The 24,296-nt window shown below is 25.3% G+C and overlaps 1 protein-coding gene and 2 pseudogenes across 1 annotated transcript; 2 read left to right on the plus strand and 1 right to left on the minus strand.

The window, feature by feature from the left end:
• Positions 1–10,462: 10,462 nt before the first annotated feature.
• On the minus strand, positions 10,463–13,716 carry LOC120352485 (annotated as a pseudogene).
• Positions 13,717–16,689: 2,973 nt separating this feature from the next.
• On the plus strand, positions 16,690–17,769 carry LOC120352486 (NADH-ubiquinone oxidoreductase chain 5-like; the record flags this gene model as incomplete). Its single annotated transcript, XM_039433248.1, is given in 2 exon segments — positions 16,690–17,202; positions 17,204–17,769. Coding segments are annotated over 2 exon segments (855 nt in total), but the record flags the coding sequence as incomplete, so codon positions are not given.
• A 68-nt stretch (positions 17,770–17,837) lies between these two features.
• LOC120352233 lies at positions 17,838–23,392 on the plus strand (annotated as a pseudogene).
• The last annotated feature ends 904 nt before the right edge of the window (positions 23,393–24,296 follow it).

Below are 24,296 nucleotides of genomic sequence, written 5' to 3' on the forward strand. Positions count from 1 at the left end.
TGCGCCAGTTACCGATTGCCAGCCAATCGAACAGCTCACTTCTCGTAATGTCGATTTTTGCAAAGTGATCTATTGATTTATTGTGATTTATTACAAGTGTCATTGTACGGGGAGGTAGAATAGGTCTCTGACTTGAGTTCATTAATTTTATGCCATCATCAACAATCAGAAATGAATTAAGACGAGAGAAATGAAAAGGAAAAGGGAAAGGGAAAATAAAATGAAAGAGGAGAAAGAGAAGTTGCCTCACTCATTAATTCAAATAACATCGTTCTTTGTACAATCAACAATCAAAATCATGATGGAACGTTGAGTGAATTTATCTTCCAAAATACTGAGTGAATAACAAACGAAAACTAAAAAATGAAGAGCGATCCCGCAACACATTTAAAAGATTGTCACCCACCTTCGATCAAGTAAATTACAAATAGTGAGTAATAATAGCTTTATTCCAGCCCTAGTAAGCCTGCTGGTTGATTATTTGATTATCAGTTGTATATCCACTCGTAATTTTCCATTGAATAATTTATAGTATTATAAAACTCAAAATAATTGTGAGATTTTTGATATATTTGATGATGATTAATGATTTCCACTCCTGTATCTACTAATTTTACATCAAATATTTTCCTGGAATGAGAGTATAGAACTGAATGTCACCTCTCCTATTCCAGGAACCGTTTATACAAACAGGAACGTCCCTTGGGGCTTGCAATGAACAATGCAAATTAATATATTCATAATTTTACTCATTATATTATACAAATTATCAAAGTAGCTTTCAATTATTTTGATCTTCATATTTATTCAACATCATCATACAGTATTATTCGATTATGAGGCTTCAAACTTTATCATAAATTCACTTTGTAATGAATTTTTCCCTGTTCATGATAGAATTCCCAAACGATTATTGGATATGAAGACGTTGTGTTGTCATAAATAGTTCACTAGAATAACGAGATACGGGTTCTAAATAATAATAATAATTTCTCTGATTACCAATGAATTGCAACCAGAGGAGTTTATTGACAAAAAATATACATAATTATTATACTATACATACAAAAGTTGCTAATACTAAACTAAGTTCTAATTATGATACCCCACTATAATAATATGTGTCGGGGTGGTCATAATATTCTTTAAATGCTACACCATCGCCAATATCTAGTAAACCAGAATTTGAAGTACAGAACAACATAATTAGTATTATACAGTGATGAGCAAGCTCTACGATTGGTAGACAATTGACCAATCATGTGAACGTTTGCCATCAGCCTATCGACAAGCCCCTCCCACAATTAGCGTTCCACTGAAAAGTCAAAGAGATTCCGGTTCATTCACTGAACATACTGATGTGAATCAATGAATTAAACTACAGTTGTAACAAATCGAAGAATTGTACTGCTAGAAGATAGCGTCGTTGAATTTATAAAAATTATTATTTTCACCATCTAACACTTATAAAACCTCATTTGATGAACAAGGTGACATTACAAGGTGAAGTAATATTGTCTCCGGTAGATTCTCAAACTGAATTTTTTTAATTTTTCTAGAGAGGAATTTATTACAATTTTTGCAAAGAAAGTAAAAAAGAGTATGAATTTTTATATGAGTGAAGGCCTAATTTCAATAAACATGAACTCAATCTTGTACAAGAAGCTAGATTATAATATTATTATAATTATAAATACTGTATTTATTTTGCCAATAATTAAATATAAATAATTATAAAATTATAATCTAGCTTCTTGTAGAAGATTGAGTTAATTTTTTATTGAAATAAGGCTTTTACTCATGTGAAAAATTCATAGTCTTTTTCAGTTTCTTAATTTATATCAATAACTTAAATTAATGAAATCATTGATATTTATTCTGCCAATAACTAAATATTAATAATCATAATATTATAATCTAGCTTCTTGTACAAGATTGAGTTCATTTTTTATTGAAATCAGGCCTTCACTCATGTAAACTCACTCATTCATAGTCTTTTTCAGTTTCTTTTTCAAAATTGTTATTCTTTTCTACCAAAAAAAATCCATTTTGAGAATCTACCGGACAATATTATGTCACCTTGTAATGTGACTATTTGACATTTCTACGGTAGCTCATTAGTGACAAAATTTTCAGTTTTTCTAGCAAATTACTGGGGAAACAATGTTGAATTAGTGTGAGATAACGAGCTATGACTCGTCAAGTGTGCGAATGATCACAGAAAATGGGATTTATTATAATTTCCTTTCCCAGTTTCCTTGAAAATGCTCATCAGTGTGCGCTTCACTGTCGAAGAATAAAAAATTACACAATATCACCCTCTCTCTCATTCTAATTTCTGTTTGTTTCTAATCATTTTTTCAGGAATCTCTGTTGAGAGATTAACTTTTCACTGTCAGCAATTCTGATAAAATAACACCTTTACTTTTAGCTCAATCAATACTGACAGTTTAAAGTGAAATTTAGTGGAAGGCATCACCATTAAGATTGTCAGAAGGTAATCAAAATCGAATTTGTCCATCTCGTTAACTGTTATTCAGGAAAATGAAGAATGTTCCAAGACGATGGTCATCCCATCTTCCTTTGTCAACTTGTCGCTTGGTCTATTCTAATTACCAAATGAACTATGTATAAACCATACATATATATTATGTATGAACCCAATATCCACCTCATATACAGTATATACCTGTGAACTATATAACGTATATACTACTGATACTCATCTACTTCACTGTGAACAGTATACGTAAACTATACGTACATAGACTGCTACTGTAATTCATGTTTTTACAGTAGAAAATGTGATATAAGAAGATGAAATTTTCGAGAAAAAAGATTGCATCATAATCGGTGACTATTCATAGCGACTTGAGAATGATTCCCACGATGGAATGATGATCACATGGACTTACAACAATTCGAAGCTGGAAAAACTGGAGAATGATATCATTGCGAGATGTTAATGGCATGATCTACTTCTATTGTTTGTGTGAAGTGTGATGTTTCAAGTTTCAAGTGTTAAGGAGTTGGCATTATTGTTGGGATCTTTAAATCATCAAGGATCTGATTCATCAATTCGATGAATGATATTAAACCAAATGTTTCATGAAAATAGTCTGGTTACTACTCCTCTAAGTATTACCTGCCGAGTTTATTATTTTCACTTTCCTTGCCCTATTACCATAGGTAAGGAAAGTATTGCTTTCCGAAAAAAATTAAGGTACCCCAATTTCTAAATTTCCATACGTTTCAAGGTCCTCTGAGGCCAAAAAAGTGGTTCTCGGGTATTGGTCTGTATGTGTGTGTGCGTGTGTGTGCGTGTGTGTGTGTGTGTGTGTGTGTGTGTGTGTGTGTGTATGAGTGTATGAGTGTATGTGCGTTTGTGTACACGATATCTCGTCTCCCAATTAACGGAATGACTTGAAATTTGGAACTTAAGGTCCTTTAGCATATAAGGATCCGACACGAACAATTTCGATCAAATGCAATCAAAGATGGCGTCTAAAATGACGAAAATTTTGTCAAAAACAGGGTTTTTTGCGATTTTCTCAAAAAGAGCTCCAACGATTTCGATCATATTTATACCTAAAATAGTCATTGATAAGCTCTATCAACTGCCATAAGTCCCACATCTGTAAAAATTCCAGGAGCTTCGCCCCATCTATGCAAAGTTTGATTTTAGATTCCCAATTATCAGGCTTCAGATACAATCTAAACAAAAAATTTGAATGGAAAAGATTGAGCATGAAAATCTCTACAATTAATGTTTAGTAACATCTTCACCTAAAATTGAAAATAAGCTCGAAATTCGAGAAAATATGATTATTCAATTGAAAACTGTTGGCAACTGTTGATTCTATTAATTCATTCACTATGAAGAGATAGCATACCTAGTATGTCTCCAGCGTTATTGTCCTGTCACCAGCTGGCTCAGATCTTTGAATAGTAGACTTGAAATGCGCGTGTATACTAGCGTCAGGTGATCGATTTTCATAACGTCAAGGAAAGTTGTGTGAGTGCGCAACACCAGATTTTTGTGGTTCAGTTTTCTGTGGATTTCTAGGTTGGCTGATAGATGAATGAATGCCATTTTGCTTCTACATTATGACGTAATATTTATAATAGGCGTACAGTTTGATTTTCGTCACTTTTGGGTGGGAATCGAATGTGGAGAACAATGACATGCCTATACTGTACTAGCTTTATCCTGAAGCATCACTTGAAATTAGAAATCACATCAGCTAAATCACGACCTCCCATATACTACTGGACCTAAGCCTAGAAGAAAAATGGCCGCCGTATGTGGTGGTCTTATAGATCCTATTGAATAGAAATTCCTATTGAGAAAAAATCACTAATTAGCTGTTGGAGAGCGTCTCAGTTTGTCGAAGTCTCAGTTCGTCTAGTTGCCGTTTAAAATAGCATTGCAAGCCACCACATACGGCGGCCATTTTATTTTGTAGGCACAGGTCCGGTATATAGGAAGTCCTGGCTAAATGAAGGATTTGTAGATTTCATAATTTCTAGCTCCATATTCCGACCAATATTTTTTACATTGATATAACAATAGAGAAAAGATAGCATAAGAAGATATCTCATTGACCGAGCGAAGTGAGGTCTAAGATTCAAGTCGACGGTTTGGCATTTCTCTTAAAGTTTGAATGTTTATATGTTGCGCATTTACAGCGAAACGCGGTAATAGATTTTCATTAAATTTGATAGGTATGTCCCTTTTTTAATTGCGCGTCGATGTATATACAAGGTTTTTGGAAATTTTGCATTCCAAGGATAATATAAAAGGAAAAAGGAGCCTCCTTCATACGCCAATATCAGAGTAAAAATCAGACTATAGAATTATTCATCATAAATCACCTGACAAGTGATTACACAGATGTGTGGAGAAGCCAGTCTATTGATGTATTTCCATACGGTCTATAGTTTCAATCAGGTACTTGTGAATGAAAATACTGCGTGAGGTCTACTGTTCACAGAACTACTAGTGGTATAGGGCGTTTATGTTCCAAATTTCACAGTTAACTCAAGCCGATAGTTATTTTATTTTAATAGTTATTTTTTTCATAATTTATTATTATTTGACACTGGTACTCTCTCATACTGTGCCGTTCTTACACTCTCACCTAAACAAAACTGTAATAATAGACAATACTCGACATAATCGGCCTGATTCAACAAAAAACGGCTTGAAATTTGGAACATTCAACACCCTATACCATGGGATATCTTCTACTTTATCTCTTTTTTTGTATAGGGCTACTTGTAATATAAATATAAAGAAAAATAAAAATCTCAGTAACCTTTATAAGAATCTCCCAGCAGTATTTATTTATTCACTTCATATCACTTGAAAATGGCAACAATGTCCAAAACATGTTGTGATAAAATATTTCAAAAAAGGTGCTGAGATTTTTAGTTTTCTTTATATTGATATCTTCTACTTATGCAATTTTTCCCCTGTGATACAACTCCCAAGCTTTGTGGTACAGTTTGGGACTACTAATACTAATTAACTCCCTGTAGAAAATCAATTCTATGCACTGTTGATTGTAAATGAAACTCGATCGTATCAGGAGTTCACATTGATATTATGTGCCTCCCTGACTGTTTCCTGTCAGAATCCAATTCCACATGTAATTACTGGGTTTATGTCTCAGATTTACGATGGGATTTATACTTCTTGTCAGTCAGTTAAAATGAGAATGGATTCCATGATTGCCTGTGATAAGGATTATGACCACCAACTGGCGATAATCCCACATATCTTATCATTCAGAGGTCAAAGAGAGCTAAGATTGGAAAAGTCCTGATAAATAAATTACTTTCCACAGATGAAAATTACTAGGATATTGCAATTATCTTTTGGATGTTCGTTTAATAATAATTAAAATTACTTTCGTTCACTTCTCGTTTCAATTATTGTCATTGGCTGATGAGATACTGATTGAATAACCAATATTTCGGATTTATAATTAGAATTTTCAATCTCATCCTACATAATATCTTATCATTCAGAGGTCTCATTATCATTGCTTCGTTCTCGTTTCGATTATTGACATTTGGTTGATAGAATAATGCTTGAAGAACCGATATTTCAAATTTTTTATGAGAATGTTTCATCTCATATTATATCGTTCTATCTTGTAATAACAAGTTGAAGTGAACCATAATATTATTATAACTGTGTTGTGTAGCATCTATCTATATTTCATCATTGATGAAAATGTTTGTAATTTCCCACTTTGATTTCCTATTATAAGTGGTTTTCAAATAATATATTAGAATAATCTCGAATGAACGGTTTTCAATATCCTAAAACCGTGATTGGATTGTAGACTATATTAAGAATAATGGAAAAAACACAATCAAATCATAAATATTCATTGATAGGAAAATTCAGTTATATGAGAAGTGTAACAATTCTTCATAGGTTTCCAAATTTATTCTTCATTGAGTTGAAACATTTTTTTTGAAGTAAAATTCATTCTTTTTCGAGTTAAATTCATTCTTCATTAAGTGTACATAAATTATCTACATTTTCGAAATAACTTCTGAATGATAAGGATTCTCAGTTCAGTGAGAAGTGAGTACAAAATCCCTCATAATACAGCTCCATATTGAAGTTTTTTTTTATAAAAATTGGTTGATCCTGAATCCTGAAACTCTGATTGAATTGTATATTAAGAGTAATGGATAAACACAATCAAATCATAACTATTCATTGGGTAACAGAAAAATTCAGATATCTGAGAAGAAAGTGGAACAATTCTTCATAGGTTTCCAAATTTATTCTTCATTGAGTTGAAACATTTTTTTTTGAAGTAAAATTCATTCTTTTTCGAGTTAAATTCATTCTTCATTGAGTGTACATGAATTATCTGCATTTTCGAAATAATTTTTGAATGATGTGGATTCTCAGTTCAGTGGGACGTGAGTACAAAATCCCTTATAGAATACGAAACTTCCTCCTATTAAATTAATTTTAGGCTTTAACCTAGGGAGTACATTCAATTTTATAGGTAAATATAGTTTATATAATTGGAATCTCGGTTTTTTCTAAACCTTATATTCAAATATGATTTTAAATTGCAAATTTAAAGGTGAATGTGTTTTCTAAGGGATTTATATTCAAAAAATTAATATTATAGGAAATACTATTAAATTTAGAATAGAAAAAGATTTAGCTGTATTATTCTTAAAATTTTTCTTTTTAAAGGAAAAATTGTTTATACAGAAATAATTAATTTGAATATACATAAATATTGAGATTATGAGGTTAAAATTATAATTCTGGGGAGAATTATAAGGGGTTTTAATTAATTCATTTTGGGAAGAATCCTAAAAAGGGGGGGGCCTTATAGATTACGAAACTTCCTCCTATTAAATTAATTTTAGGCTTTAACCTAGGGAGTACATTCAATTTTATAGGTAAATATAGTTTATATAATTGGAATCTCGGTTTTTTCTAAACCTTATATTCAAATATGATTTTAAATTGCAAATTTAAAGGTGAATGTGTTTTCTAAGGGATTTATATTCAAAAAATTAATATTATAGGAAATACTATTAAATTTAGAATAGAAAAAGATTTAGCTGTATTATTCTTAAAATTTTTCTTTTTAAAGGAAAAATTGTTTATACAGAAATAATTAATTTGAATATACATAAATATTGAGATTATGGAGGTTAAAATTATAATTCTGGGGAGAATTACAAGGGTTTTAATTAATTCATTTAAAATTATTCATTTTGGGAAGAATCCTAAAAGGGGGGGGAGCCCTCTTATGGATAATATATTTAGATTTATAGTTATTTTGGTTTTTAAAGGTAAAAAATTCAATTGATTTAAATAATTTAAATTATTTAATTTAAATAGGTTTATTAATTTAAAATTTAATATAATGTAGAAAATTAAGAAGGTTAATATAATTTTTTTTCTAATCAAAAAAGCTGAGGACATTCAGGGTAAATTGAAAATTGAAGAAAATGCTATTATTTTTTTTAAATTTAATTGATTTAATCCTCTTAATCTTCCGATAATAAGAGTAATTAATAGGGGGATTATTAATATCTTAAATCTAATTAATTTATTAATTAAAATTATTGGGGGAATTTTAATTAATGTTGTTAATAATAGACATTCTATTCAGGGTAATTTACTCATAATTTCTGGTTTTCAAATATGGAACGGGGGTATTCCAATTTTTAGTATCAGACTTAATAATGTTAGGGGGTTGTTAATATACATTTCATTTATTCTATTAATAATAATGGAAAAAATAAATAGATAAGATGAAATTCTTTGGATAATAAAATATTTTATTGATTGATCGCTAATTTTATTTTTTGATATTAGGGGGATAAATATAAAAAGCGAAATTTCTATAATAATTCATATTGAAAATCAGTTATTCATTCTAAGAGAAATAAAGGAGGATACAAAAATTATTCTAATAAAAATTATTTTAGATATATTTAATTTAATTAAAAAGAGATTAATATCATAATTGAGTTATGGGCCCAATAGCTTTAATTTAGCTTATCTTTTTATAAAATGTTGTAATAGCATAAAGAATTTTGATTTCTTAGGTTTTAGTTCATTCTAATTTTTATAAAATTAAGAAGAGTAAATCTTTTTATTACTTTATATACCCTATCAGGGTATTCCTTTATTCAGGCATCTTCCTATAGTGCACTAATTTAAACTATTTTGCTATTAAAAAAAAACATCTATTTTTCCTTAAAAGCCTAGATGATTTTTTTTATTAAATATTTCTCTTGTAAAAAAAACATTCACGGAACAAAGTGCCCCTTTTTTTCTTTTTTAAATTTAATGGTTTTATGGTTAAAAGAAAAATTATACTAATAATTGGTTCAAAAATTTAATTTTAATTTACTTTTTTTTCCAAAAAACGTGACATTTTTTCCGAAAAACGTGACATTTTTTCCAAAAAACGTGACATTTTTTCCGAAAAACGTGACATTTTTTCCAAAAAACGTGACATTTTTTCCAAAAAACGTGACATTTTTTCCAAAAAACGTGACATTTTTTCCGAAAAACGTGACATTTTTTCCGAAAAACGTGACATTTTTTCCAAAAAACGTGACATTTTTTCCGAAATTCGTGAACATCAAATTTCAAAAAAAATGCACCAAAAATGCCTATAATTTTTGTAAAAATGGCCAAAGTATATTAAATTATATATTAATTATTAAATATTTAATTATTATCATATTACTTTATTTATTTATTAATAATATATATATATATAATATAAATATAACTATTAATAGTTAACGAAATAAGAGATTAAAAAATTAGAATCATTAAAATATTAGAATACCGGGAAACATATACATTAATAGTTAACCTAATAATTATTTATATATATATTATATATTTATATATTAATATTATAATAATTATATATATATATATTATATATTTATATATTAATATTATAATAATTATATATATATATATATATTATATATTTATATATTAATAGATACCACTGATTTATTCATTAATATTATATATATATATATTTATATATTAATAGATACCACTGATTTATTCATTAATATTATATATATATATATATATATATATATTATATATTTATATATTAATAGATACCACTGATTTATTCATTAATATTATATATATATATATATATATTATATATTTATATATTAATAGATACCACTGATTTATTCATTAATATTATATATATATATATTAATATAATTAATAAAAGATTTATATATTAATATTATAATAATTATATATATATATATATATATATATATTAATATAATTAATAAAAGATTTATATATTAATAGATACCACTGATTTATTCATTAATATTATATATATATATATTAATATAATTAATAAAAGATTTATATATTAATAGATACCAATGATTTATTTTTAATATATATATATATATATATTAATATAATTAATAAAAGATTTATATATTAATAGATACCACTGATTTATTCATTAATATTATATATATATATATATATATATATATATATATATATTAATATATTTAGTGGAAGGATTTATTTATTAATATTATATATATATTAATATAATTAATAAAAGATTTATATATTAATAGATACCACTGATTTATTCATTAATATTATATATATATCGCCCGTCATTCTCATTTAATGAGACAAGTCGTAACAAAGTAGATGTATTGGAAAATGTATCTAGCAGGTATATTCATGGAGAAGTAATTTTTTACAATAATTAATTTAAACTGTTCAATTCAGTTTTGTCTGAGAAACCTTTATTTGATTTATTTAAATTAAAATTATTTAAAAGTTATTTCTTGTTTTAAAGTATTTTTATAAAATGAATTTTAATTCAAGCCGTAAGGGTATAAAGAAATTTTTATAGAAGAAAATTTTTTTATTGTACCTTTTGTATCAGGGTAAATTAATTTTTGTTAATAAATTTGTGTTTCCCGAAAGTTTAAGATCTTAAATCTATTTGATTTTAATTGTAACAAAAATTTTAATAAAATTATTTAAGATTCGAAAGGAAAATCGTTTAATCTGATATCTGGTTATTTTGTTTAATAAATTCAATTTAGGTGATTTAGTTTTTATATTTTTTTTTTCATAAAATTTTTTTCACTAATTTAAATTGGGTTAATCTAATTTAATCTTTATAATTTAGTTTTAATAAGAGAAAATTGTAGGATTAAAATTTTTTTTCTATATAAACTTGTTTTAAAATATTTTTTTATTAACTTTTTATTTAATTAAAACCAAAATTAATTAATTAAATTATTAATTTTATTAATTATGATTTAATTAGTAAATTTATATAAATATTGATTTTATGAATTCAGCATAATTAACTTCTGACTGTTTATCAAAAACATTTCTTTCAGGTATTATATTTATTGAAAGTTTAACCTGCTCAATGAATTTTTTAAATAGCTGCAGTAATTTAACTGTACAAAGGTAGCATAGTAATTAGTCTTTTAATTGAGGTCTAGAATGAATGGTTTAACAAGAAGTAAGCTTTATTAATTCAATTAAGTGAAATTTATTTTTTAGTTAAAAAGCTAAAATTTAAAAATGGGACGATAAGACCCTTTAGATCTTTAAATTTTAATTGAATAATAATATTAATGTGGATTTAATTTTTATTAAATAAAATTTTTTGTTGGGGTGACAGCTAAAATCTTAAATCTTTAGTATTTTACACCATTTATTTATGTATATTTGAACCTTAATTTAGGGTTATTAAAATAAGATACCTTAGGGATAACAGCATAATAAATTTGTAAAGTTCATATATATAAATTTGATTGTGACCTCGATGTTGAATTAATCTAGAATTCTGGGGCAGAAGATAGAATTTTAGGTCTGTTCGACCTTTAAAAGATTACATGATTTGAGTTCAAACCGGCGTGAGCCAGGTTGGTTTCTATCTATTTTAATTTATGATTTATTAGTACGAAAGGACTTTAAAATTAGAAATACTTTCTGCTAATTTGGCAGAAAAGTGTTTTAAACTTAGAATTTAATAATGTATAATATACAGTTAGTATATGTTTTTATTGAGTTTTATAGTTTTATTAATTTTGATTTTAATTTCCGTAGCTTTTTATGTTCTTTTAGAACGAAAGGTATTAGGGTATATTCAGGCCCGTAGGGGCCCCTCGAAGGTAGGTTATATAGGTATCTTACAGCCTTTTAGAGATGCTATTAAACTTTTTTCTAGGGAGTCTTATTATTTATATTTTGGAAATTTAACAATTTATTATTTGATACCCTTATTAGGACTTTTAATTTCCTTAAATTTATGATGTTTATATCCTTTATCATTTAATTTCTTAAGTTTTCCTTTAGGTTTATTATTTTTTATTGCTTGTTCAAGTTTTATGGTGTATAGAATTTTGTTATCTAGATGATCTTCTAATTCATCTTATTCACTTTTAGGCTGTATACGCTCAGTTGCTCAGAGTATTTCTTATGAAGTTTGTATATTTTTAATTATATTTAATTTTATTTTTTTTTTTTATGGATTTAATTTAATAAAGTTCTTTTATTCTCAGCAATTAAATTGATTTTTAATTATAGGATATCCATTGTTTTTAATTTTATTTGCTTGTGTACTAGCAGAAACTAATCGTTCCCCATTTGATTTTTCTGAAGGTGAATCTGAATTAGTTTCTGGGTTTAATACAGAATATAGTTCTTTTAATTTTTCGTTTATTTTTTTATCTGAATACACTAATATAATTTTTATGAGACTAATTTTAGTTATAATTTTTTTTGGGGCTGATTTTTTTTCTTTAATCTTTTTCCTAAAGGTTATATTTATAAATTTTATTTTTATTTGGATTCGTGGTTCTTTTCCTCGTCTTCGATATGATAAATTAATAATAATTTGTTGAAAAATTTATTTACCTGTAGCCCTACATTATTTTTTTTTTTTCCTAAATGTAATAATTTTAATCTATTAGCTTCATTTTTTCTAGTAAAGTTAATAAAAAACTAATTTTAGGATATATTTTCAAGATATACATTTGATTTAACTATTCATTAAATTTATATAAAATTGGGTTAATCAAGAAAAATATAAAATAAATAAGTGTTAATAATTGACCAATAAAAATGAATGGAGTTTCAACTGGTTTAGCGCCAATTCAAGTTAACAATATAAATGTTATACAAAATATAATAAATAAAATTTTTTTAATTGGGTATATACTTGAACTTTTAAACTTAAGATTTGAAGTAAATGGTAAAGTTGTAATAATAACAATAGAGAGGAAAAGAGCTACAACCCCCCCTAATTTGTTAGGAATAGATCGTAAAATAGCATAAGCAAATAGAAAATATCACTCTGGTTGAATGTGAGGGGGTGTCACTATGGGGTTTGCCGGCATAAAATTTTCAGGATCATTAAATATAAAGGGGGTTTTTATATTAATAAAGAAAAAAAATAATATTATAATTATAAACCCAAAGATATCTTTAATAGTGAAGTAGGGGTGAAATCTAATTTTATCAACTTTATTAATTAATCCTAGAGGGTTAGATGATCCTTTTTCATGTAAAAAGATCAAGTGAAATATAATAATTACACAAAGGATGAAAGGTAAAATGAAATGAAATGAAAAAAACCGGTTTAAAGTGGGATTTTCTACTGAAAATCCCCCTCAAATTCATGTAACTAATCTATTACCCAAGTAGGGGATAGCTGAGAGTAAATTTGTGATTACGGTAGCTCCTCAGAATGATATTTGCCCTCATGGGAGTACATAACCTAAGAATGCAGTTGCTATAAGAATCAACATAATTAAGGTCCCTGAAATTCAAACTTTTTTTTTAAGGAAAGAGCCATAGTAAATTCCTCGCCCTGTATGAATAAATATAAAAAAAAAGAATAAAGATGCTCCATTAGCGTGGATAATACGTAAAAGTCATCCAAAATTTACATCTCGGGTGATATGAATTATTCTATTAAATGCTAATCTAATATTTGGTGTATAGTGTATTGATAGAAAGATACCTGAAACAATTTGAATTATTAAACATACACCTAAGATTGACCCCAAGTTTCATCAGTAAGAAATATTACTTGGTGTAGGTAAATTAATTAAGAAAGAATTTAAAGTTTTAAAATTTTTTTTCATAAGTCCTTAATTTAAAGGTGTTTCCATCTTTGATTTACAAAATCAATGTTTTTTTTAAACTATTAAACTCAGTTGATGGTTTATATAAAATTTTAATTTTGGATATTAAAGAAGCAGATGTGTTTGACTGAATTTTTTTTTTTTTTTTTTTTTTTTTTTTGAAAAAAAAAATTGAAATTTAATTAATTATTCGGTATAAGATTTTTAATTTTTCATATGTTTTTTTTAGTGGTCCTTCAAAAGAATTAATTAAATTAGAAATACTAAAAAGTACTATTAAGATGATAAGGGTTACTAAAATAAATAATAAAATTTTATTAGACCCAATAATTTTTATAATAGATTTTTTTTCTTCATTGTCTTGAATAAATAAACTTTGTTCATTTATATTAAATTTATTTATAATTATAAATTCTTTTATGACTGTTGAGGTTAACATTAAGCATATAATTATTAAAAATAATTTTAATGATCATTTAAATTTTTCATTGGATGAGATTCTTGCTATGTATATAAATATAATTATTAGTCCTCTTCTAAATGTAATAAATAAAATTATTGAGTTTCAAGAGTTTTTAGTTAATAGATTTATAAATAAACTTGTAGAGATAGATTGAATTATTAATGTTGTCCCGAGACTAATGGGATGATTTATAAATATTGATATAATTCTATTAAGGATTAATCTTACTTGAATAAATTTGATACAGTTAGAAATTTAATTTAATTAAATTAACTTTTTCTGAAACTTATGGTTTTTAATTTTATAATTTTATTTAATTTAATTAGATTAATGGTTGTTCGTAAACATTATTTGATGACTTTAATTGTGATTGAAATTATTTTTATTACTTTGATAAATTTATTTTATTATTATTTAAACTTTTATTATTTTGAGAATAGTCTAGGTCTGGTTTATTTAATTATAGGTGTAGTAGATTCAAGATTAGGTTTATCTTTATTGGTTTATTTAGTTCGAAGGGTTAATTTACCTTACATTAGTAGTTTTAGATTATGTTAAGTTTAATTTTTTTTACTTTTTTTTTGACCCTAATTAGATTAAAAATTGATTTTTATATAATTATATACATATTTTTTTTTTTATTTATAGTGTTTATATCTAAATATGAATTTTATGATTTTTTTAGTTTTGTTAGCTTTAGTCTTGGTATAGATAAATATTCTTATTTTTTAATATTTTTAACTTTTTGACTTTTTATTTTAAGTTTGTTTAGTTTATTAAATTTAAAAAGTTTATATTTTTCTTATTTAAAGTTTATTATATTAATTATAGTTTTATTTTTGTTTTTATGTTTTTTAAGATTAAGATTTTTTAATTTTTATTTTTATTTTGAATGTAGCGTAATTCCTGTATTTTTAGTAATTTATGGGTGGGGGTATCAACCTGAACGAGTGTTTTCAAGTCTCTATTTTTTTTTTTATACTTTATTTAGTTCCTTACCTTTATTATTATTAATTTTGAGATTAAACAATTTATTTGGTTATTTCTATTTAGGCATACACTTAGAATTATTAAATTTGTATTGTTTTTTTTTTTTTATTTTTTCCTTTTTAGTTAAGTTGCCTTTATTTTTTTTTCATTTATGGTTACCAAAGGCTCATGTTGAAGCTCCTTCTACTGGTTCTATAATTTTAGCAGGGGTCATATTGAAATTAGGGGGATATGGTCTTATTCGTGTTCTTTATTTATTTAAGGATTTGGTTTTTATTTATTCTTATTTTTTTATTTCAGTTAGAATTTTGGGGGCTTTATATGTAAGATTCTTTTGTTTATTACAGTCTGATTTGAGGGTTTTGGTGGCTTATTCATCAGTTAGTCATATAGGTTTAGTAATTAGCGGAATTTTCACTTGTAGTTACTATGGATATATAGGTTCTTTGTGTTTAATAATTAGACATGGATTAATTTCATCTGGTTTATTTTATTTCGTTGGTTGTTTATTTGATCGTTTTAGTTCGCGGAGTTTATTTTTGATAAGGGGTATAATTAATTATTGTCCTTCTTTTATAATATTTTTTTTTTTTTTAATTGTAAGAAATATATCTTGTCCTCCTAGACTTAATTTAATTTCAGAGGTTTTTATTTGTTTTAGACTATTAATGTGACATCCAGTAAGTTTACTTTATATTTTTTTTTCTTTATTTTTTTCTGCTTGTGCCATAATTTGTTTATTTAGATTTATTAGCCATGGTGGTTATTCTTATTTATTTATAAATATGGATTCTGGTTTAGTTCGTGAATATTATGTTATTTTTTTACATATTTTTCCTGTTTATATATTTGTTTTTAGTTTAAACTATTTTATTTAATTAAATTAGTTTAATAAAAAATTTCAATTTGTGATATTGAAGATTCGTTAGAATTTAATAATGTTATTTGTTTTAAACGTTAATTTTTTTTTTTTTTTCTTATTTTTGTTGTTTTTTTTTTTAGGTGTATATTTTCATATGTTGAATTTATCTTTAATCTTAACTTATAATTTTTTTAGTTTCAATTCTTGTATCTACAGATTTATTTTTTTATTTGATTGGTTAAGATTAATTTTTTTATCAGTTGTTTTTATAATTTCTGGGTGTGTCTTTTTATATAGTTTAGGTTATATAAGGGGAGATAACTTTATTATTCGGTTTTATTTTTTAGTCTTTATATTCATTTTAAGAATATTTTTTTTAATTATTATACCTGATATTGTTTGTTTAATATTAGGTTGGGATGGTTTGGGATTAGTCTCTTATTGTCTGGTTATTTATTATCAAAATTTAAATAGTTTAAGTTCAGGTTATTTAACTTTATTTATTAATCGTTTGGGTGATATATTTTTAATTTTATGTATTTGTTGTGGTTTTAATTATGGTTGTTGACATTATTTATATTTTTTTTCTTTTAATAGATTAAATTATTATATATTTATTTTTTTGGTTTTATCTTGTTTGACTAGGAGAGCTCAATTTCCTTTTTCTAGTTGATTACCTGCTGCTATAGCAGCACCAACACCAGTTTCTTCCCTGGTTCATTCATCAACTCTTGTTACTGCGGGAGTATACTTATTAATTCGTTTTAATAAATTTATTTCAATTGAATTGAATTTAATTTTATTAAATTTGAGTTTGTTGACTATTTTACTTTCTGGCATGGGGGCATTATACGAAAATGACTTGAAAAAAATTATTGCTTTTTCTACTATAGGTCAACTTAGATTTATAATTTTTTCAATTTTAATAGGTTCTCATTATTTAAGATTTTTACATTTATTAATTCATGCTGTTTTTAAGTCTTTATTATTTTTATGCTCTGGAATTTTTATTAGAGGATTTATAGGTATGCAGGATATTCGGTATATAGGTAATTTAGGATTTCAAAGTCCTTTAATTAGATCAAGTTTTTTAATTTCTTTATTTAGATTATGTGGTTTGCCCTTTTATTCAGGTTTTTTTTCGAGGGATTTTATTATTGAAATAGTAATTTTAACTGAAATTAATTTTATTTTATTTTATTTTATTTTTTCTATCAATTTATTTAACTTTAATTTATTCTTTACGATTATTTTTTTATTTATATATAAATAGGGTTAAGATAAATTTATTTAATTTTGAAAATGATTTTTATATAAGTTCTTCTTGTTTAATTCTTTTAATTTTATCTATTTTTTTTGGATCGAGACTTTTTTGGTTATTAGATTTAAGTTATATTAATGTTTTTGATGAAATTTATAAATATTTAATTTTATTTTTTTTTGTTTATTTTTTTATTTTAACTGATATTTTTTCTTTATTTAATAAAAATGTATATAATTTTTTGGGGTTTTTTATAGGGCATATGTGATTTTTACCTTTTTTTTCTTCTAAATTTATTGTAAGTAAGTTTTTTAATTTAAGACACTTAATTTTTTTAATTACAGATTTATGTTGGACAGAGTATCTGGTTTCTTTAAATCTAATTAATAAATTACGTTTTGTAAATATTTATTTAAATAAATTATTATTAAATTCATTTAAGGTTTATTTGGTGTTTTTTATTTTAATATTATTTTTAATAATAATTATATATTTAAGTAGCTTAAATTTAAAGTTTAACATTGAAAATGTTTAGATGTATTTTAATACCTTAAATAAGTTTAAGAATATTTTTTTTAATTATTATACCTGATATTGTTTGTTTAATATTAGGTTGGGATGGTTTGGGATTAGTCTCTTATTGTCTGGTTATTTATTATCAAAATTTAAATAGTTTAAGTTCAGGTTATTTAACTTTATTTATTAATCGTTTGGGTGATATATTTTTAATTTTATGTATTTGTTGTGGTTTTAATTATGGTTGTTGACATTATTTATATTTTTTTTCTTTTAATAGATTAAATTATTATATATTTATTTTTTTGGTTTTATCTTGTTTGACTAGGAGAGCTCAATTTCCTTTTTCTAGTTGATTACCTGCTGCTATAGCAGCACCAACACCAGTTTCTTCCCTGGTTCATTCATCAACTCTTGTTACTGCGGGAGTATACTTATTAATTCGTTTTAATAAATTTATTTCAATTGAATTGAATTTAATTTTATTAAATTTGAGTTTGTTGACTATTTTACTTTCTGGCATGGGGGCATTATACGAAAATGACTTGAAAAAAATTATTGCTTTTTCTACTATAGGTCAACTTAGATTTATAATTTTTTCAATTTTAATAGGTTCTCATTATTTAAGATTTTTACATTTATTAATTCATGCTGTTTTTAAGTCTTTATTATTTTTATGCTCTGGAATTTTTATTAGAGGATTTATAGGTATGCAGGATATTCGGTATATAGGTAATTTAGGATTTCAAAGTCCTTTAATTAGATCAAGTTTTTTAATTTCTTTATTTAGATTATGTGGTTTGCCCTTTTATTCAGGTTTTTTTTCGAGGGATTTTATTATTGAAATAGTAATTTTAACTGAAATTAATTTTATTTTATTTTATTTTATTTTTTCTATCAATTTATTTAACTTTAATTTATTCTTTACGATTATTTTTTTATTTATATATAAATAGGGTTAAGATAAATTTATTTAATTTTGAAAATGATTTTTATATAAGTTCTTCTTGTTTAATTCTTTTAATTTTATCTATTTTTTTTGGATCGAGACTTTTTTGGTTATTAGATTTAAGTTATATTAATGTTTTTGATGAAATTTATAAATATTTAATTTTATTTTTTTTTGTTTATTTTTTTATTTTAACTGATATTTTTTCTTTATTTAATAAAAATGTATATAATTTTTTGGGGTTTTTTATAGGGCATATGTGATTTTTACCTTTTTTTTCTTCTAAATTTATTGTAAGTAAGTTTTTTAATTTAAGACACTTAATTTTTTTAATTACAGATTTATGTTGGACAGAGTATCTGGTTTCTTTAAATCTAATTAATAAATTACGTTTTGTAAATATTTATTTAAATAAATTATTATTAAATTCATTTAAGGTTTATTTGGTGTTTTTTATTTTAATATTATTTTTAATAATAATTATATATTTAAGTAGCTTAAATTTAAAGTTTAACATTGAAAATGTTTAGATGTATTTTAATACCTTAAATAAGTTTAAGAAATATTTTTTTTCTAATTATTGAAAATAATTTGTTTTTTTTTAAACTACATAAACAAGGAATTGACATATTAATGTCTTTAAGATAGTTAGCAGCTTCTTAACTATTATCCTTTTAACTAGATTTTTAATCATTTTTTTTATTAACAGTAAAATGCTTCTTTTTAGCTTTAGTTAAAGTATGGAGATTTATCTCTTAAATTAAGTCGAAATTAATTGTAGTTTTACTTCTTTACTATTTTAAGAGAAACAAATTTGTACCTTTTAATTGCAATTTAAATGTTATAATTAACTATTCTCCCTTTATTTAGATCATTCAATAATTCCGTTTATTCATTCGTGGTAAAGACCATATAGAATTAATATACAAATTAATATACTTAATGTAAATCATTTTTTTACTGTTATTAATTTTATAGAGATGAAAATTGGAAGTATAATAGCTATTTCAATATCAAATATAATAAAAATAATAGCAATTATAAAGAAGTGGATTGAAAATGAAATACGTGATGAGGAAAAGTTTGAGAATCCACACTCAAATGGGGAGGATTTATTAATATCTATAATTGATTTTTTAGAAATTAAAAATGACGTTGATATTAATAAAATTAATAAAAATATAATTATTAAAAGACTTATAAATATTTTTATTTTTTCTTTAAAAATTAAACCTTTTAATTGGAAATTAATTATACTTTTTATACTAAAGAAAAATTTATTTCATCAATATAAAATAATATAAAGAAACAATCAAATTACGTCTACAAAGTGTCAGTATCAGGCTGAAAGCTCAAATCTAATATGATTTAAGTAATTGGATTTTATTATTAAAATTCTTTCTAAGGCTGTTAAAATAAAAATTGTACCTATAATTACGTGGATTCCATGGAATCCAGTCGTTATGAAAAAAGATGAACCAAAAATTGAGTCTGAAATTGTAAATGGTGCATTTTTATATTCTCACCACTGAAGAATAGAAAAGTATAATCCTATTGTAATAGTAATAATCATTCTTTTAATTGTTTGGTTTAGCTTATTTCTTAGAAGAGAATGATGGGCTCATGTAATTGAAGCTCCAGAACTTACTAAAATGATAGTGTTAAGAAGGGGAATTTCTATTGGATTAAATGGGGTTACCCCCTTAGGGGGCCATTTTATCCCAATTTCAATACTAGGAGCAAGTCTAGAGTGTATGAATCTTCAGAAGAAAGATAGGAAAAATATAATTTCTGATACAATAAATATAATCATTCCTATTTTAATTATTTCCTTAACAATTTTTGTATGGTCACCTTTAATTGAAGATTCCCGTTTTACATCACGTCATCATTGAGTTAGATTAATTATTATAGTTAATCTAGATAAATAAAATAATAAAGGTCTTTCATTTATTAAGTTAATGAATCCAATTAAAAAATTTAATATTGAAAATGAAACTAGAATAGGTCAAGGTCTTTTAGTTACTAAATGGAACGGATGATTTTTTTTCATATGGAACTTCTGAAGAATATATAGTTATTAAAATAGAAAATACATAAGCTTGAATAAGGGCAACTGAAATTTCAAATAATATTAAAAAAAATTGTATTAATCCAATTAGTATGATAGTTTTTATTTCATTGATATTACCTAAAAGAGTTATTAATAGATGACCTGCAATTATATTAGCAGAAAGTCGTACACTTAATGAAATTGGTCGAATTAGATTTCTAATTGATTCAACTATAATTATAAATGGGGCTATTGTGGGGGGGGTTCTTATAGGTAAAAGATGTCTAAATATTAGGTTGGTGAAGTTCAATCATCTATATGTCATTAAAGAAATTCAAATGGGTAATCCAATTGCAATTGATACTGAAAGGTGTCTAGTAGGGGTAAATGTATATGGAGAGATTCCTATTAAGTTGATGGTTAAGATAAAGATAAAAATTGTTTGTAAATTTAATATAAATTGCTTATTAAAATAAATGAAACTTATTTCTTTTAAAATGAAATTTTTTAAAATTAATTTAGTTATAGAATTTCGAGATTCTGATATTCAGAATTTATTTGGTATAAATAGTAAAATTAATATTAAAGAAATTCAGTTTGTTCATAATGGAGAAGGTGTACTGGGGTCAAAAGATGAAAATAGATTTCTTATTATTTTTTTTCAAAAAATAAGTTTATTTTAATTAATTTAAGTGTTAGATTAGTTATAAATAAGATTGATATTCATCTACATGGGGACATTTGTGGAATAAAGAAATACTAATGGAGTAATTTTAATTTGACAAATTAAGGTTTTAATTTAAACTAAATTCTCTCATTAAGAGTATTCTTTAGTTTACTATAATTTGGTTTAAGAGACCATTACTTAATTTCAGTCACTTAATGACTAATTTACTTTATTTTATTCATTTTACAAATTTTTCTAGTTTGACAGATTCAAGTATAATAGGTATAAATCTATGATTTGTTCCACAGATTTCGGAGCATTGACCAGTAAATAATCCGGGTTTTTTAATTAATATGCTTGATTGGTTTAGTCGTCCTGGAATTGCATCTATTTTTACTCCTAAACTAGGAATTGTTCAGGAATGTAATACATCTGAGGATGAAAAAATCATTCGTAGTTGGGTAAGGAAGGGGGCCTTTATTCGGTTATCAACTTCAATTAGTCGAAAGTCACTAATTTTAGAATATTTTATGTAAGAATCAAATTCTTTTTTTAGTTTATCAGAATATTCATAAGATCAGTATCATTGATGACCTATAGATTTAATTGAAATTGTTGGATTAATTAGTTCTTCTATAGAATATAGAATTTTAAGTGAAGGAATTGCAACGAAGAAAAGAATAATTGTTGGTAGAATAGTTCATCAAGTTTCAATAACTTGATTTTCATTAATATTTAAGTCAATAAGTTTATTATAAATTAGTGAATTTAATAAAAATACAATTATGGTTGTAATTGAAATAATAATAGACATGGTGTGGTCATGAAAAAAAGTTAATTGCTCTATAGTGGGGCTATAGGCGTCAGGTAAATATAATTTAGTTCATGAAATTTCTAAAAGAAATTTATGGTTTCATAAATGAATTTTAAATTCATTACACTATTCTGCCATATTAGAACTTAATTAATATAGGAATTTCATTAAAGGAGTGTTCTCTAGGGGGTAAATTTATTTTTCATTCAATTGATTGAGGTTGATTGGTTTTAAACACCATTTTTCGTTTAAATCTTAATCTTTCTCATATAATAAATATTAATATTAAAATTCTAATTAAGGAAATAAATGAACCCATAGAAGAAAAAAGGTTTCACAGGGTGTATATATCTGGATAGTCAGAGTATCGTCGTGGTATACCAGTTAATCCTAAAAAATGTTGGGGAAAAAATGTTAAATTTACTCCTAGAAATATGGAATAAAATTGAATTTTTAGTCATTTATTATTTATGTTTCTACCTGTAAATAAGGGGTATCAATGGATAAATCTAGCGATAATGGTGAATACTGCTCCCATGGAAAGGACATAGTGAAAATGAGCCACTACATAATAGGTATCATGTAGAATAATATCAATTGAGGAATTTGATAATATTACACCTGTTAATCCTCCAATAGTAAAAAGTAAAATGAATCCTAATGATCAAATTATTTGGGGGGAAAAGTTCATTTTGGAACCGTAAATTGTTGCGATTCATCTAAAAATTTTGATTCCGGTGGGGACCGCAATAATTATAGTAGCTGACGTAAAATAGGCTCGGGTATCAATATCTATACCTACAGTAAATATATGGTGAGCTCAAACAATAAAACCTAAAATTCCAATTGCAATTATTGCATAAATTATTCCAATAGATCCGAAAGTTTCCCTTTTTCCTCTTTCTTGTATAATAATATGAGAAATTAATCCAAATCCTGGAAGAATAAGGATGTAAACTTCTGGGTGACCAAAGAATCAGAATAAATGCTGGTAGAGGATTGGGTCTCCACCCCCGGTGGGGTCAAAAAATGATGTATTTAGATTTCGGTCAGTTAATAGTATAGTAATTGCTCCAGCTAGAACAGGAAGGGATAGAAGGAGTAAAATAGCTGTAATTAATACAGATCAACAGAATAGAGGTAATTTTTCTATTGAAATATTTTTTGATCGCATGTTTAAAATTGTTGAAATAAAATTAATTGCACCTATAATTGATCTAACCCCTGCGATGTGAAGAGAAAAAATGGTTAAATCTACAGATGGTCCGGAATGGGATGTTACTCTAGAAAGGGGGGGATAAACGGTTCAACCTGTTCCAGAACCAGTTCCAGTGAGTGATCTTGATATTAATCAAATCAAATTCAAAATTTCTAGTTTATTCATTTCTGGACTGAAAAGTGGACTCAAATCAATTCAAGTGGATAGCATAACCTATAATTTTCATTCATTCATAACTCTACCTTCATTGTATTATCATTCATCCTATCATCATCACCTTATGGGCTTAAAATACTTCTAGAAAGACGCCATTGTGAAATAATAAATGAATAAAATAAAATCAAGATTATTCAAGGAATGTGGTTTTGAAAAATAAGAACAGAAAATAAATTCTTTTTGCACTAGCATTGATTGAAGGATGAATAAGGAGAGCCTTGAATACAATTATGTTTCACTCGCATCTCAAATGGAGAGGCTAGTCGGATATAATAAAAGACCCTGTGCTAAATGAAGAGGGAGTAATGGAAAATGAGAAGGAAAGGGTGGGAGAAAGATAGGCGAGTTTCAGAAGAATGAAAGCAATAACAGAAGAAAGGGCAAGGAGACGGATAATGCTGGAGATTTAGGGCAGACAATAATAAAAAATAATAAGCCACAGCTCAATTAAGTAAAAGTTTCCCTTCGCTTATTCAGAGGCACTCCAAAAGGGAGCAGAAGTTCTAAAGAAAAATACTCAGCTTTTTCTCTAAACTGCGATATGATAATAGCTGAGAAGATGGAGAAATGTTATGAGACGGAGAA

This window comes from Nilaparvata lugens, chromosome 7, assembly GCF_014356525.2.
Source record: "Nilaparvata lugens isolate BPH chromosome 7, ASM1435652v1, whole genome shotgun sequence".
Lineage (NCBI taxonomy): Eukaryota > Metazoa > Arthropoda > Insecta > Hemiptera > Delphacidae > Nilaparvata > Nilaparvata lugens.